Here is a 16188-nt window from a genome sequence, read left to right on the forward strand (position 1 = left end):
CTGCACCACAGGCAAAGAGAATGACTGGGGATTTTGGGTAAGGGAAGTGACATATATAGCAGCTTTGCTGTAGTGCTCTTTGCCTCCTCCTGCTGGCTGGTTGATTCCGTGGATTTACCATATCTTAGGAAAGAAATTCATGAACTCAAACAGAAAGTGGAAATGTATTTTTTAAGAGATATCCACCACATCAGACTTCTACATACTCCAGTAGCCATGGTCATATACCCCAGCAGTACTGAAAAGTGTGAAATGTTTTTAACTCAGTATTGTCCATATCCAGATAATAATATTCTTTGCGTTTTATCTTCATTTCAGATTTCTGTGAAGTCAATAAATACAATTAAATAGCTGAATGTCTTTTTTTATTTTTTAGAAATGTTTTCCTATTGAATGGACATTTAAGTAATGTTATTTATTGCCATACGGAGTAGGAAGAAGACACAAGTATAAATATAAAAATGTTTCCTCTATTTCTTTCTTTTATAAGTCATAAGGATTTGGGAGTTATATTGCACCCCCACATAATGTATACAACTGATTAACTAGCTTTTATATTTTGCATTACTGCTGCATGCTTGCCACATTAGCAACAATCATTGAGCATGCATTAATGAGATTAATGAAACCTGATACTGCTACTTAATGGTTCAAAAACATATTTTCTAAAATTATTTTCCAAATTGTAAGACATTGAAATGTTTTCTTTATCCCATATTAGATTTTGTTGAATATGAACATGCAAATAATGGATAATACACTTCAATCTTCAGAATACGAAAAGGGTTCCTCTAATGTACAACATGTCTATATTTTGCTACTATAAGTTCCCTACAAATATAGTATAATATATGTATTTTTTATGTTCAATAAAAAAAAGTCTAGAAGCGGAAGCATTTACCATATTCAGAACATGAAAGTCTATTCAGTCTGAATGTCCTGATGTGTATTAAGATTTGACTGACGTGTATTACATTTCCCACTTCAATAACACAAAAGTGCTTTTTCTCATAGGTGAATTTTTAGATGTTCGAGAAGATATGATCTCCAAAGGAAACATTTTCCACATTCAGAACATGTAAATGGTTTTTCTCCAGTATGAATTTTTTGATGTGCTACAAGATTTGATTGCTGAATAAAATTTTTCCCACATACAGAACATGCGAATGGTTTCTCTCCTGTATGAATCCTCCGATGTCTAGAAAGATGTGATTGATGTAGAAAAGATTTTCCACACTCAGAACATGAATATGGTTTCTCTCCTGTATGAATCTTCTGATGTGTAAGAAGATTTGATTGCTGAATAAAGCACTTTCCACAAACAGAACATGAAAATGGTTTCTCTCCTGTATGAATCCGCAAATGTGTTGTAAGACTTGATTGCTGAATGAAAGATTTTCCACACACTGAACATAAAAATGGTTTTTCTCCGGTATGGATTCGCTGATGTGCAGTAAGACTTGATTGCTGGATAAAACATTTTCCACATACAGAACATGAAAATGGTTTCTCTCCAGTATGATACGTCATATGTCTAATCAGCTGTGATTGTTGAATAAAACATTTCCCGCATTCAGTACATGCAAATGGTTTCTCTCCAGTATGAGTTTTAAAATGTGTAATAAGCTGTGTTTGCTGGATAAAACATTTCCCACATTCAGAACATGAGTATGGTTTCTCTTGTGTATGAACTTTCTGATGTGTAAGAAGATGCGCTTGCCAGAGAAAACATTTGCCACACACAGAACATGCATATGGTTTCTCTCCTGTATGTAGTTTCTGATGTGTAAGAAGACGAGATTGCCAGATAAATGTTTTCCCACACACAGAACATGAAAAAGGTCTCTCTCGTGAATGATTTCTCTGATGTGTAAGAAGACTTGATTGCTCTTTAAAACCTTTCCCACATTCTGGACATTCATAAGGTTTCTTTGCTACAAGACCTTCATGTTGAAAGAGATTGAAAGAATTGACTCCTTCCTGGAATGGTTTAGAGATATCCCAGTTCATGGACCCATCTATTGGAAATATAACTGGAAGTCAATTAAACAATATAAGAATTATAGTTTTGAGACAATTTTAACTTTCACCAATACATTTTGATAAGTTAAAAAATCAGTGTTTGTACATAGATCAAATTATCACGTTTATCTCTAGAATGCATCTATCACCATAACTATATATTATAGTTAGTAGATATGATTGAAATAAAATATCAGTGACTTTAAATAAATGCTAAAAAAATAGTTGTGACAGAAATTAATGTAAAGTGTTCGTAAGTAAAGTAATGGGTGTTGCATATTGAAACCTAGGTTTCCCTTATCTAACTGCTTCTGCTGAAGGCAATTAGGGACAAAAGTGCACAAACTTTTGTCCCTAATTAAAGTTTTTTTCAAAACCATTTCAGACAGTTACTTTGTCTAATCATTTATAACTATTACTATCTGGCCTCAGCAGGGCATATGAGATAAGAATAACATAATTTTAAATCTAGGATAACAAAGTTACAACATTGTGGCACCCATTATATCACCTTTATAGAAACAGGAGATTTGGAAAGCCAGCAAATTACAAAGTTAAAGCATCAGTAGACACCTTGTAATTACAAGACATTTTGATGCATTCTTGTAGAAAAACATCAGCTAAGTCTAAACATTTTTAAAATAAATTAACATTTTACTTGATGCAATTTTTTTTCAATGGTCAAACACCACCAATCACATGCCTCATTTGGAGGAGCGAATCCAGGCTAACTACAGTTATTAGGTTAGTATGAAGTACATTGTTTTGCAGTTAACTGTTAAATCTAGCAGAAAAAAAAAATATGCTTACCCAATAAATGATTTTCTTTCCTGGCATTAAGAGACCACAAATCCATTCTAATTACTAGTGGGACTTCAACTCCTGGCCACTAGGAGGAGGCAAAGAACACCCCAGCAATATCCCTCCCACTTCCCATAATCCCCAGTCATTCAGCCGAGGAATACGGAAAGAGAAGAACACCAAGGATATAAAGTGCCTGAAGTTTAGAAACCTAATAAACCGTATTGAAATTAGAGAAGGGTGAGTCGTGGACTCTCCATGCCAGGAAAGAAAATAATTTATTAGGTAAGCATAAATTTTGTTTTCTTTCCAATGGCATGGAGAGTCTACGAATCCATTCTAATTACTAGTGGGAACCAATACACAAGCTAGAGGACACAGAATGGAAAGGGAGGGAGAAACAAACAAGACAGGTGGACCTAAACTGAGGGCACCACCACATACAAAACTCCTCCCAAAGGAAGCCTCAGCAGATGCAAAAACATTTATTTGGAGAAAAAAAATAAAAAACTATTCAGAGAATGTATGTAACAAGGACTAAGAGGCCTCCTTGAAAACTTACTCCACAGAAGCCTTGTCTGCAAAGGCCCAGAAGAATAAACAGCCCTAGTTTAAAAAAAAGAAATCCTTTCAGAAGGAAGAAGTCTAACAATCTCATAAGCCAACCGAAAGACACTCCTCCACCAAAAAGAAAAAAGGAGCTGACGTGGCCTTCTGGCCCCTATACATGACAGAAAATATCACAAAAAAGGACAGAGAATTGACCAAAAGCCTTAGTAGTCTCGATATAGAATCACACACCACATTCAGTTTGTAAAAAAAAAAAAAAAGATCAGGATAGAATGAATGAACAAACATATCCTGAGTGACATTGCTGTCCAAAAACACCTTAGGAAGAAATCCCAACTTGGTACGAAGGAACGCTTATCAATATGGAAAAGAGGATAAGATGTTCACACTGTAGAGCTGAAAACTCAGAGACTCTACGAGCAGAGGAAATAGGTAGAAAATACAAGACATAATATCAACAGAATGCATTGGCTCAAACAGAGCCCTGCTGCAGAACCTGAAGAACAAAAGTAAGCTGCAAGAAAGAGCAACAGGAGAAACACAGGCCTGAACCTGATCCGGACCTAAAAAAGGACTGAACATCCGGAAGTCGTCCAAACACTTTTGAAAAGAACAGAGAGGGCAGAAATCTGACCCTTCATGACCAACCCTTCTCCAGCCCCTCCCGGAGAAAAGACAGAATAGGGAAAACTTCACTTTACATTAAGGAAACCCAGAGAGTCGCACAAGTAAAAATATCTGCGCCAAACCCTATGGAATATAATGCGAGGAACCGGCCTATGGCCTTGCATCAAGGAGACGATCCTAATCAGAAGAATTGCTGAGACGAAGCAATCAACTTCCCTGCCGGCAGCGACAGAGAATCTAGATATGGAAGAAGAAAAAAAAACCTGAAGTAGATGGGCCTTCCTCAGTGGAAACTTCCCCGGAGGAGAAAACAACATCTCCACCAGATCCACAAACCAATGCCAGCGAGGCCAAGCTGAAGCAATTTGAAACACCAAGCCTGCTCCTGCCTGATACAGGTTATCCTCCGAACAAGAAAGGCCAACAGAGGAAACAGGAAAATCAGACTGAAATCCTTCGGAAAACGCAAGGGCGTCTACTAAAACTGTCTGCGGATCCCTTGATCTGGATCCGTATCTGAGAAGTTTGGAGATTAGACGAGAAACCATAAAGCCCAACTCAGGAACTGCCCCCTGAGGAATTCTCCAGATGAATAGTCCAGTACCCTGGGAGGAAAATCTGCCTGCTCAGATAATCCGCCTCCCAGATGTCCGTCCTGGGAAGAGAATGGCAGAAAAGCGACAGAAGTGAAACTCCGCCCACTCAAAAATCGGAGACACCTGCTTCATCGCCAAGTAACTACTTAAACCCTGATGGTTGATATAAATCACCGAAGTGATGTAGTCAAAAGGAAATCTGATAAACTAAACTCTGATAGGGAAAAATTAGCAAAACATTGAGATGTGCAAGCCTCCAGTCCTTAGAAGACAAAATGCACTTACCTGCAATCTAGCTGTCAGGCAGGACGACAGCTTACATGGTGTGAGAGGACGCCACTCTTCACAGAGACCTGTAGAAAAAGAAAGAACAGAGTAAACCTACTCTGTCTTTCTGTACTAGGGCAGCAAATATATTAAGAAAACGTAGCAAGGCCCACCTTACAAATTCCTAAATGCTTTAAAGCCACCATTACCCTACTGAAGGGATTAACGTGGACTACGGCTACACCCAAAAAAACTTGCGTGTAGCAAAAGAAATCTAATTTTTTTTAGACACCAGAACGTCACCTCCTACATTGACAGAGACAAAGAGAATGATTGGGGGTTATGGGTAGGGGAGTGACACTTAACAGCTTTGCTGTGGTGCTCTTTGCCTCCTCCTGCTGGCCAGGAGTGATAATCCTACTAGTAATTGATAACGTTGTGGACTCACCATATCTTAGGAAAATAAGATTTCCAAACTTTATGGTAAATCTTCTGTGTGAGATCTGAGATACTGATGATATAATGGACCTTGAGACAGCAGATCTTCCGTAAGAGTCCAAGAAGGATGACATCTGGATGAGTTCTGCGTGGCCATGCCGGAGCTATGAGAATTACTGAAGCCAGGTCCTGTTTGATTCTTGCAAAGACTCTTGGAAGGAGAACAAACAGAGGAAATAGATAGGCCAATTGGAAGTTCCAAGGACAGACTAGAGCATTGATCATTTGAGCTCTTGACCTTGCGCAATAAACCGGAAGTTTGTGGTTTAGCTTGGACGCCATAAGATCTTTTTCGGAAAGACCCCATTTCAGGACTAACTGATTGAACATGTCCTGAAGAAGAGACCATTCTCCTGGGAGGTACTGACTGAAGCCTAAAGTAATCTGCTTCCCAGTTGTTCACTCCCGGAACGTGAATAGCTGATAGAGTGCAGTGGTTTTCCGCTGCCCAATATAGAATGTGAAAAACTTCTTGCATGGGAAGGGGACTCCGAATCCCTGAAATTGTCTGACTGAAAACAAATACATTTTTCCTGTCTGAGAATGGGCCAAGAATGAAGATAGGCAAACTTTCCTCCTGAGGAGAGCACACTCCCTGCGCCCTCCGGAACTCCCAAACAGTGCCCCAACCTATCAGACTTGCATCTGTACTGACCACGGTCCAGGTAAGGACTGTCCCTCCACAACGAGAGATCTTTTGACTGATGAACTGAGCTCTATTTGCTGCTCCAGATTAAAGCAATCCTTTGACCACTGATGAAGCATGGCCAACTGAAGGGGATAACGTTGAAAATGAACAAAAGGTACTGGGATACTGAAGCTACTACCATAATACTCAATTCTTCCATGCATTGTGCTACAAATGGGGAATGAGCCATCTGTAGAGAATAGGCCTTATGTAGTTTGTCTTTGCGAGTCTGCAGAATTATAGCTTGGCACTGGAAACGTGGAACTCAATTAGCACATAGCTGATTAATTTGGTCCACTGGAACAGTTTTGAAAAACAAACAAGGAGAATGAATAGCATTTGTTTCCTGTGCTGCATTTTAATAATCCCTGGAGGTTTCCTCTAATGGGTCAGACATATTAATTGGGCGTATAGACATGACTGGCAGAGATTAAGCAAAACTGCGTATATATTGAAGTACAGTTTTTAAATGCACAATATAGAGAACAATTGTATTAATTGCCCTTAAATCCACCCATATAAAGTAGAAATGAAGGCCCCAAAAATTAATAACATAATAAAATTATGTTAACGTTTTAAACCCACTTAGCAGCTCTTACGAGGGTAGTCACAACCTCCTGGACAATGAAGGGTTACATTTCATACTAGCAGTGGAGAAAAAGTCTGTATGATGCCTCAGTGATAAAAACAGTAGCTTCCAGAGCATTGGAGAAGAGGAGAAAGGGCGCCAAGGGAAGGGGGCAGAGCTAACCGCCGTAACGATGTACAGGCAACAGCCTGAAGTAAAAAACATCGAAAATGTTAATTTTGCCTCTAAATGTTGCCCAGAGGGTCCCTGTCTCCCATCCCAACCGCTATGAAAATGAAGATAAACTGCTAACTGCATTTTCCGGTTCTCTTAATAAAACAGTAACTTTTTTTTAGAGGAAAAAAACATAGTAGAGCTGCTAAGGGGAATCTAGATAATAATATGGGAAAAATTGGAACCCAAATTTCTACATTTTAGGTGTTAGAGGGACACTGAACAAAAATGTATTCTTTCGTGATTCAGATAGAGCATGCAATTTTAAGCAACTTTCTAATTCACTTCTCTTATCAGTTTTTCTCTTCTATCTTTATTTGAAAAAGAAGGCATCTAAGCTATTTTTTGGTTAAGTACCCTGGACAGTACTTGTTTTTTGGTCGGTTAAATTAATCCACCAATCAGTAAGAACAACCCAGGTTGTTCACCAAAAATGGGCCGGCATCTAAACTTACATTCTTGATTTTAAAATAAAGATACCAAGAGAATGAAGAAAATTTGATAATAGGAAAAAATTAGAAAGTTGCTTAAAATGGCATGCTCTATCTGAATCACGAAAGAAAACATTTGGGTTCATTGTCCCTTTAAGCATATAGGTGGTACAGTCTTCTGAGGGTTCTTGACCTCCACCTGGTGACGGGAAGTATATCCCACATGCTATGGACACCTATGGACTCACATCATTTTACGAAAGAAAAAGAAATGCCAAAAGAAGGGGTAACAATCTTAAGTTAGAGAGTTGCACATTCAGGAAAAATGTGAGGAAGTAATAAGTAACTTGTAATATGGGTAGACTTGATGGGCCTTTTGGTTTTTATCTACCGGCAAATTTTATACATATATATAAAGATAAATAAACAGCAGGCAGGCCAGCACTCACGGTTAACATTTTATCCACCCAGGGTGCTTCCAAAGTATTGAAAGTAGTGAAAAAAAGGGATGCACTCGCCGGGATTTTCAAAGTTACCATTTAATGTTACATTAAATGGTAACTTTGAAATTCCTGGCGAGTGCATCTATTTTCTTCTATATATATATATATATATATATATATATATATACTGTATATAGTAAAATTGTTTTACTATGCATAACTAAACATTTTTAATTACCGTCTCAAGGTGTTTACAACTAAACATTTTATATTAAAATGTCAAGGTATTTACTGCCCTTTAAAATTACAGAAAAGAGGACAAATAAAAAAAAAAATTAAAATACATTGCAAAGCTTTTGTTTTAGTCCACATAATGAAACATTTTTTTATTCCAAAATGTAGTTGTTTAAATGTCCCTAACATCATAATTTTGGAATTTACAATTGTGGACATTAGTTTTAGCTAAATTATATTTAATCCCTTTAAATAATGTTGCACTGTATGTAAATTACACAGATTGACTGCTCTTACTGTGCAAATTGTTTGCTTTGTTGAAAGTAAAATCCCCTTTGTGTTAGATCTTGTTACATTCAGTTTCACTGATACAAAATTAACCTTGAAAACTCTCAATGTGATTAACAACATAATCTCTCAATCTTCTAGTTTCCTTTTCTTTCATAAAATGGTGAAAGTAAATGAACCATTACTCCTGAGATTTAAATCCTGGCCACTAGTAGTAGTAGATTCCCTAAACTAAATCCCTCTCACCTCTGGTAATCAAGACCTTTATTTTCCACCTCAGAGCGCTGCTACTGAGAAACAGAAGGGAGATTGGGGTATTGGGAAGTGGCACAATCACACCCAGTGAGCCACAGGTGTCACAAGTACCAGCCCCTTAGCCTCCTCCTGTTGGGTCCTTTATACGTCTATAAACTCCTTACATAGATCTTCTGCTGTGATGGGCTCTCTACCGGAAGCAGTCTATTTCTGCAGCTGGAAACCATAGAAGATTGCACTCATGTAGCCCACAGGCTATTAGCAGGTACCCTATTCATGAGGTACATCAAAGCCAAGGGACACAGTGACATACAGACATTACCACCTTACACTCACTTATTCATACAGTTTAGCAGTTAATGGGATACATTTTATTTGGGCTTTAAAATCCTCCTAGTGAAATGTTTGTTTGTTTTTGTTTAAAAAAACTTTATTAAAGATTAAAGAAGCATTCTATGTAAGGAAAATAAGTATAGCCGCACAGAAATCTGTGCTGCTATATTTATTTTCCTTACATAGAAATGCTTCTTCAAACCTTTGCACATTTTTTAATCAAAAATGTATTTCTTCTCAGAGCTAGTACTGTTATGCACGCTCCACTAATAGCACCCCAGTTGGTCCCTCTGCGCTATTGAGTCTCACACCCGACTCTACTTACCTCACTCCATTGTTTCTTAGTACACTCAGCTCATCAGCTTTTCTGGCGGCACGGTGATTAATCTTTTCCAGACATTAATATACTTTTCAATGCAAACAGTCTGTACTGATAGCCTTTTTAGCCTGCTACTTTATAATTAATGTACAGAGCAGGTACACTTTTATTTATTGAAAAGCTGGATTTTCATATATCACTTTTCCAGTTAATATTTTTTTTTCTTCACTAAGGGGAGTATAAAGTTATTTGTACATATTTGTAGCTATATTTGTTCTACAGTTTAGGACCCTGATGATTTCTTCTCTATGGGGTAGATGTATCAAGCAGCGGATGCTGCAATCTATCCCCGAAGCCTCAGGTCCTAAGACCACTGCTCCTTAACTCATTCACCACCTCGGAGGTGGCATACACCAATATTCGATTGTATCTGATCGGAATGATTGACACCCTCTGCTAGCGGCCGACTGGCCGTGAAAGTGTAGGGGGGATGCATTGCACAAGCATTTCACTAGAAATGCTTGTGCAATGATGGCGTTTGCTGTCAGCATTTATTGATGTCGGACGGACATGAGCCTCCGCCCGACATTTGATAAATTTACCCCCATGTCTCTGTATTTGTGTATCAGTATCACAAAATGCAAAGAGGATTTTCTCCTCTTCTCCTATTTGCTCTGACTTCAACCTTAAAGTCTTGTTTTATATATATATATATATATATATATATATATAAATATTTATTTATGTGTGTGTGTTGTTTCCAATGCAGCAAAGGATTCTGGGTAAGATATGCAAATGAGGTTCACAATGACACACTTATATATATCCAAACAGACAAGCACGAAAGCAAATTGCCTGGGGTGCAACAGAAAATGCACAATAATAAGTAAGAGTGCACTCACCAGGACTTGTATCACAATTTTATTCCTCAAGTGTGAACGTTTTTGGGGAGTTTAACCCCTTCCTCAGACATACAGAAAAACAGCAAATGTCTGAGGAAGGGGTTAAACTCCTCGAAAATGTTCACACTTGAGGAATACAATTGTTATACAAGTCCTGGTGAGTGCACTCTTACTTATTATTGTGCATTTTCTGTTGCACCCCAGGCAATTTGCTTTCGTGCTTGTCTGTTTGGATATATATAAGTGTGTCATTGTGAACCTCATTTGCATATCTTACCCAGAATCCTTTGCTGCATTGGAAACAATGTAATTCAGAGGCTGTCTGTGGGAAAAACAAGCCTTCTGGCCTGTCAAGATTTGTTAATGAACTACACAATGAGTTATTTTTTCTATATTTTCTATATTTTGCCTCGCCCTAATTTTAAATGTTGTTATATATATATATATATATATATACACACACACACACACATTATATATATATATACACACATATATATATATATATATATATATATATATATATATATATAGTCGTGTGCAAAATTTCCATGATTTTCATTTATAAATAATTGGGTGTTTGGATCAGCAATTTCGTTTTGATCTTTCAAATAACTGAAGGACACAGTAATATTTAAGTAGTGAAATGAGGTTTATTGGATTAACAGAAAATGTGCAATATGCATCAAAACGAAATTAGACAGGTGCATAAATTTGGGCACCCTTGTCATTTTGTTGATTTGAATACCTGTAACTACCTAGCACTGATTAATTGGAACACACAATTGGTTTGGTGAGCCCATTAAGCCTTGAACTTCATAGACAGGTGCATCCAATCATGAGAAAAGGTATTTAAGGTGGCCAATTGCAAGTTGTTGTTCTCTTTGACTCTCCTCTGAAGATTGGCAACATGGGGGCCTTAAAACAACTCTCAAATGACCTGAAAACAAAGATTGTTCAACATTATGGTTTAGGGGAAGGCTACAAAAAGCTATCGCAGAGATTTAAGCTGACAGTGTCCACTGTGAGGAACACAGTGAGGAAATGGAAGACCACAGGCACAGTTCTTGTTAAGGCCAGAAGTTGCAGGCCAAGTAAAATATCGGAGAGGCAAAGGCAAAGGATGGTGAGAACGGTCAAAAACAGCCCACAGACCACCACCAAAGACCTACAACAACATCTTGCTGCAGATGGTGTCACTGCATCGTTCAACAATTCAGCACACTTTGCACAAAGAGAAGATGATGTGGAAGAAGCCTTTTCTGCACACATGCCACAAACAGAGTTGCTTGAGTTATGCAAACGCACATTTGGACAAGCCAGCTTCATTTTGGAAGAAGGTGCTGTGGACTGATTGAGTTATTTGATCATAACAAGGGGCGTTATGCATGGCGGCAAAAGAACACAGCGTTCCAAGACAAACACTTGCTACCCACAGTAAAATTTGGTGGATGTTCCATCATGCTGTGGGGCTGTGTGGCCAGTGCTGGTACTGGGAATCTTGTTAAAGTTGAGGGTCGCATGGATTCCACTCAATATCAGCAGATACTTGAGAATAATGTTGAGGAATCAGTCACAAAGTTGAAATTACGCTGGGACTGGATATTTCAACAAGACAATGACCCAAAACAATGTTCTGGAATGGCCATTCCAGTCCCCAGACCTAAATATCATTGAAAATCTGTGGGGTGATTTGAAGCGTCCTTGCTCAACAACCATCCAACCTAACTGAACTGGAGATATTTTGCAAGGAGGAATGGTCCAAAATACCTTCATCCAGAATCCAGACACTCATTACAGGCTATAGGAAGTGTCTAGAGGCTGTTATTTCTGCTAAAGGAGGCTCTACTAAATATGCACTAAATTTATGCACATGTCTAATTTCGTTTTGATGCATATTGCACATTTTCTGTTAATCCAATAAACCTCATTTCACTACTGAAATATTACTGTGTCCTTCAGTTATTTGATAGATCAAAATGAAATTGCTGATCCAAACACCCAATTATTTATAAATGAAAATCATGGAAATTGTCAGGGGTGCCTAAACTTTTGCATATGACTGTATATATATATATATATATATATATATATATATATATATATATATATAGTTGTGCTGGCAGAATTTATGATTTCTTGGCCATTTTTCAGAGAATATGAATGATAACACAAAAACTTTTCTTTCACTCATGGTTAGTGTTTGGCTGAAGCCATTTATTATCAATCAACTGTGTTTACACTCTTTTTAAATCATAATGACAACAGAAACTACCCAAATGACCCTGATCAAAAGTTTACATACCCTGGTGATTTTGGCCTGATAACATGCACACAAGTTGACACAAAGGGTTTTGAATGGCTATTAAAGGTAACCATCCATTTCTTTGTTCGGAATGCAAAGAAAAATTCACAAATAACTTCAGGGGAAATACAGGACTCTCTGAAAACATGTTGTGTGGCTGTTTCAAGATGCACAATAAGAAGGCACTTGAAGAAAGATAAGCTGCATGGTCGAGTCGCCAGAAGAAAGCCATTACTATGCAAATGCCACAAAGTATCCCACTTACAATACGCCAAACAGCACAGAGACAAGCCTCAAACCTTCTGGCACAAAGTCATTTGGAGTGATGAGACCAAAATTTAGTTTTTGGTCACAACCATAAACGCTACATTTGGAGAGGAGTCAACAAGGCCTATGATAAAAGATACACCATTCCTACTGCGAAACACGGAGGTGGATCGCTGATGTTTTGGGGATGTGTGAGCTACAAAGGCACAGGAAATTTGGTCAGAATTGATGGCAAGATGAATGCAGTATGTTATCAAAAATACTGGAGGAAAATTTGCATTTATCAGCCCGCAAGCTGCGCATGGGACGTACTTGGACATTCCAACATGACAATGATCCTAAACACAAGGCCAAGTCGATCTGCCATTGGCTACAGCAGAATAAAGTGAAGGTTCTGGAGTGGCCATCTCAGTCTCCTGACCTCAATATCATTGAGCCACTCTGGGGAGATCTCAAACGTGCAGTTCATGCAAGACAGCCCAAGAATTTACAGGAACTGGAGGCTTTTTGCCAGGAAGAATGGGCAGCTTTACCATCTGAGAAGATAAAGAGCCTCATTCACAAATACAAAAAAAGACTTCAAGCTGTCATTGATGTTAAAGGGGGCAATACACAGTATTAAGAACTGGGGTGTGTAAACTTTTGACCAGGGTCATTTGGGTAGTGTCCTCACTACCTTTCATATTCCTTTAGAGGGAAGATCCACTCTTAATAATTTTACTTTTTTGTTTGCAGGATTGTTATGTTCGGCTCTGCAATTCCTGAATGGATCAATATCGAGGCATCACACCATGAAAGCGGCTGGAAGCGATCAGGATCGCTTCTACCGCTTGAAACCCCAGAGGACGTGCCAGGAACGTCCTTGGCCGTTAAGGGTATTTTTTTGTAGGACGTTCCTGGCACATACTCGGTTGCGAAGGGGTTAATCAAGAGTTTCATTTCTAGCAATCATTCTTGTCTTAATGACAATGCAGCTGTTATATATATATATATATATGTATAACAATTCCTTCAGAATCTACTATCTTTAGGACCATGATGCCTTCCCTCATTAGTTTCCTTTAAAACACCTGTTTACCAAAAACTTACTGCTTGGTTAATTTACAAGCTGTAGTGAGCTGTTCTCTGGCAATACACTAGTGGAAGCTTCTATTCATTTTTGTGATTTTTTCTCTATTTCATACTCTATTTCTAGCCTGCAATTTTGGGAAGTTAAGGTGTTAACTTTATTCCGTTTTTGCTGCTTTTGGTATAACTGCTAACAAGGCTAAAGACTGTTACTCTGAGGATTTAACAAGCCAGCAGACTGCTGCTCTCAGCATTAACCCCTTAATGGACCGGGCATTTCAGACTAAAACTTTCCCAAAAGACCAGAGCATTTTTATCCATCACTAAATTTAAACAGAAATAGAGCCTTGTTTTTTTTATATTTATCTATCAAAACTATATATATTTTTTTAGTAGACAGTAGGGAAATAAGAACCTGGCCACGAGGAGGAGACAAAGACACCCCAGCCAAAGGCTTAAATACTCCTCCCACTTCCCTCATGCCCCAGTCATTCTGCCGAGGAACAAGGAACAGTAGAAGAAATATCAGGGTGAAAGGTGCCAGAAGAATAATAAGGATGCCCCACATAAATTACCTGTGGGGAGCTGTGGACTCTTTCCATCAGAAGAAAAGGAAATTATCAGGTAAGCATAATTTATGTTTTTCTTCTTAAATGGAAAGAGTCCACAGCCGCATTCATTACTTTTGGGAAAACAATACCCAAGCTATAGAGGACACTGAATGCCAAGATGGGAGGGTACAATAGGTGGCCCATACTGAGGGCACCAGGCCTGAACCTCCACCCAATAAAAAAAACCTGCTTCGCCCGAAGCCGATACATTTTTTAAAGGAAAAGCCCCAAGAACACTGACTAGCAGCTAGTCCAGAAGCCAAACAAGAGACTGCAAAACTGATTCGACTGAGCGAACAGTCCTCCAGGAGACAGTCGCCCAACAGACGGTCCCCCACCACTCACCCCCCACTAATGAAGGGGACACCAGCTGAAACCCCCAAGGGGACAAGGCAAAGGAGAACCGAGGAAACCAAAAAAGGTCACCTAATACAAAAAAGAACACCTCCAAGAGTGAGCCCAGCTCACAGAGACCCAAACAGGTCCAAACAGGAAAAGGAGACCACGCATATACCAAGCGAAACCCGGGATAAGCCCGGGCACAGAGACAGAACAGACTTCTCTCCAACATCCTGCAAGCACTGAATGCAACTGAAGAGGCAAAGCCCTCCCAGCGTCTGAACATAGAATGCCAAAGTATTCAACCATGAAAAATGTGTAATAGACCAAGGCAAAAAAAAACCCAGGTTGGAGAACACAGAGTCCATATCAGGACGACACAGAGGGCACTTGCAAGGAAGAAGAAGCAGTCAAGCAAGGAACAAACCGCAAAAGCCACCCCCAGACAGAGGGCACGTTCAGGCAACCAAAGCTGCCGGACTTATAAAGGTCCCTAAAAAGTGGAACACAAAACCTCAATGGAGGCCCCCCGAGAAGAAGAGTATACCCTTAGAACCCGAAGGAAGAGTAGACCCTCTTCTGAAAGTGATGGAGCAAGTTGAAAGGAAATTCTATATCCTAGCAGACTGAGCTAACGGATAGACTTAACAAGGCTCATACATCCAGAGGAGACTGCGACCTGAACACAGTGCCCTAGACCGCTCGGCCATCCTGACCTGTAGACCCACACCCAGCTGGACCAACCCAGCCCCAGGGATCCAAAATACGGGAACAGAAGAATCCTGAAACTGGTACAAGAACAAGTGTAAGGATATCACAGCCATCCCCACAGAGTACAAGTACAACCCGAATCTGAAAACAGATGACAAGGCCATAGACCTAAGGATCTATCCAAATAAAGGCCCAACAAGTCTGACTTGGAGCCAGCAAGACCCCAGGGGGAACCAATCCCACCTGTCAACCTCCCCTCCAGGAGAAGCCCCAAGAAAGGACTCCAACTCCATAGGGAGGAGAATATCCCCTAAAGAAAAATGGATGAGGCCCGGATGGGCAGTAACTGTTCTCAAGGCCCGAAGTCACCGGCTAATGGGAAGATAAATCCCCAACACGAATGTCCTAGAAAAGGTCCCCCCCAAGTAGCTTGCCAAGCCGAGACACAGCCAACCCATTTGCCTGCAGAGCAGGAAATCCATAGGTTACACTGGCAAGCTGACCAAGGGAATGCAACCGTAAGGCGCACCAGAAGTTGGATCTCCAGCACCAGCAGCTGCGCAAGTCACAATGTTAACCCTAGAGCACCTGGGCTGCTCTGTTGCAAAGAGTAATAAATACTCCGAAAACCTGGCCACCCTGACCAGGTCAGATAGATGGAGCAAGGACATAGCCCAAGTTCCCACTACCGTGGAACACCCCGACCAGCCCTGAGATTCAAGATTCCAAAACAACCAGGACAACATAAGGGATACCTTGAGGTAAAAAAAACCTTCTAGCAGGGCTAGACTCCCCATCACCTCAACACCAG

At 39.5% G+C, this 16188-nt stretch overlaps 1 protein-coding gene across 1 annotated transcript in view; it reads right to left on the reverse strand.

Moving 5' to 3' along the window:
• Positions 1 to 348: 348 nt before the first annotated feature.
• The window catches only part of LOC128666928 (zinc finger protein ZFP2), a 298618-nt gene continuing 282778 nt past the window's right edge, over positions 349 to 16188 (reverse strand). The window contains exon 12 of the mRNA XM_053721748.1: positions 349 to 2018. Coding sequence (XP_053577723.1) covers positions 1009 to 2018 — 1010 coding nt within the window. The 3' untranslated portion in view covers positions 349 to 1008. The remainder of the gene's footprint in view (positions 2019 to 16188) is intronic.

This window comes from Bombina bombina, chromosome 7 (assembly GCF_027579735.1).
Source record: "Bombina bombina isolate aBomBom1 chromosome 7, aBomBom1.pri, whole genome shotgun sequence".
Lineage (NCBI taxonomy): Eukaryota > Metazoa > Chordata > Amphibia > Anura > Bombinatoridae > Bombina > Bombina bombina.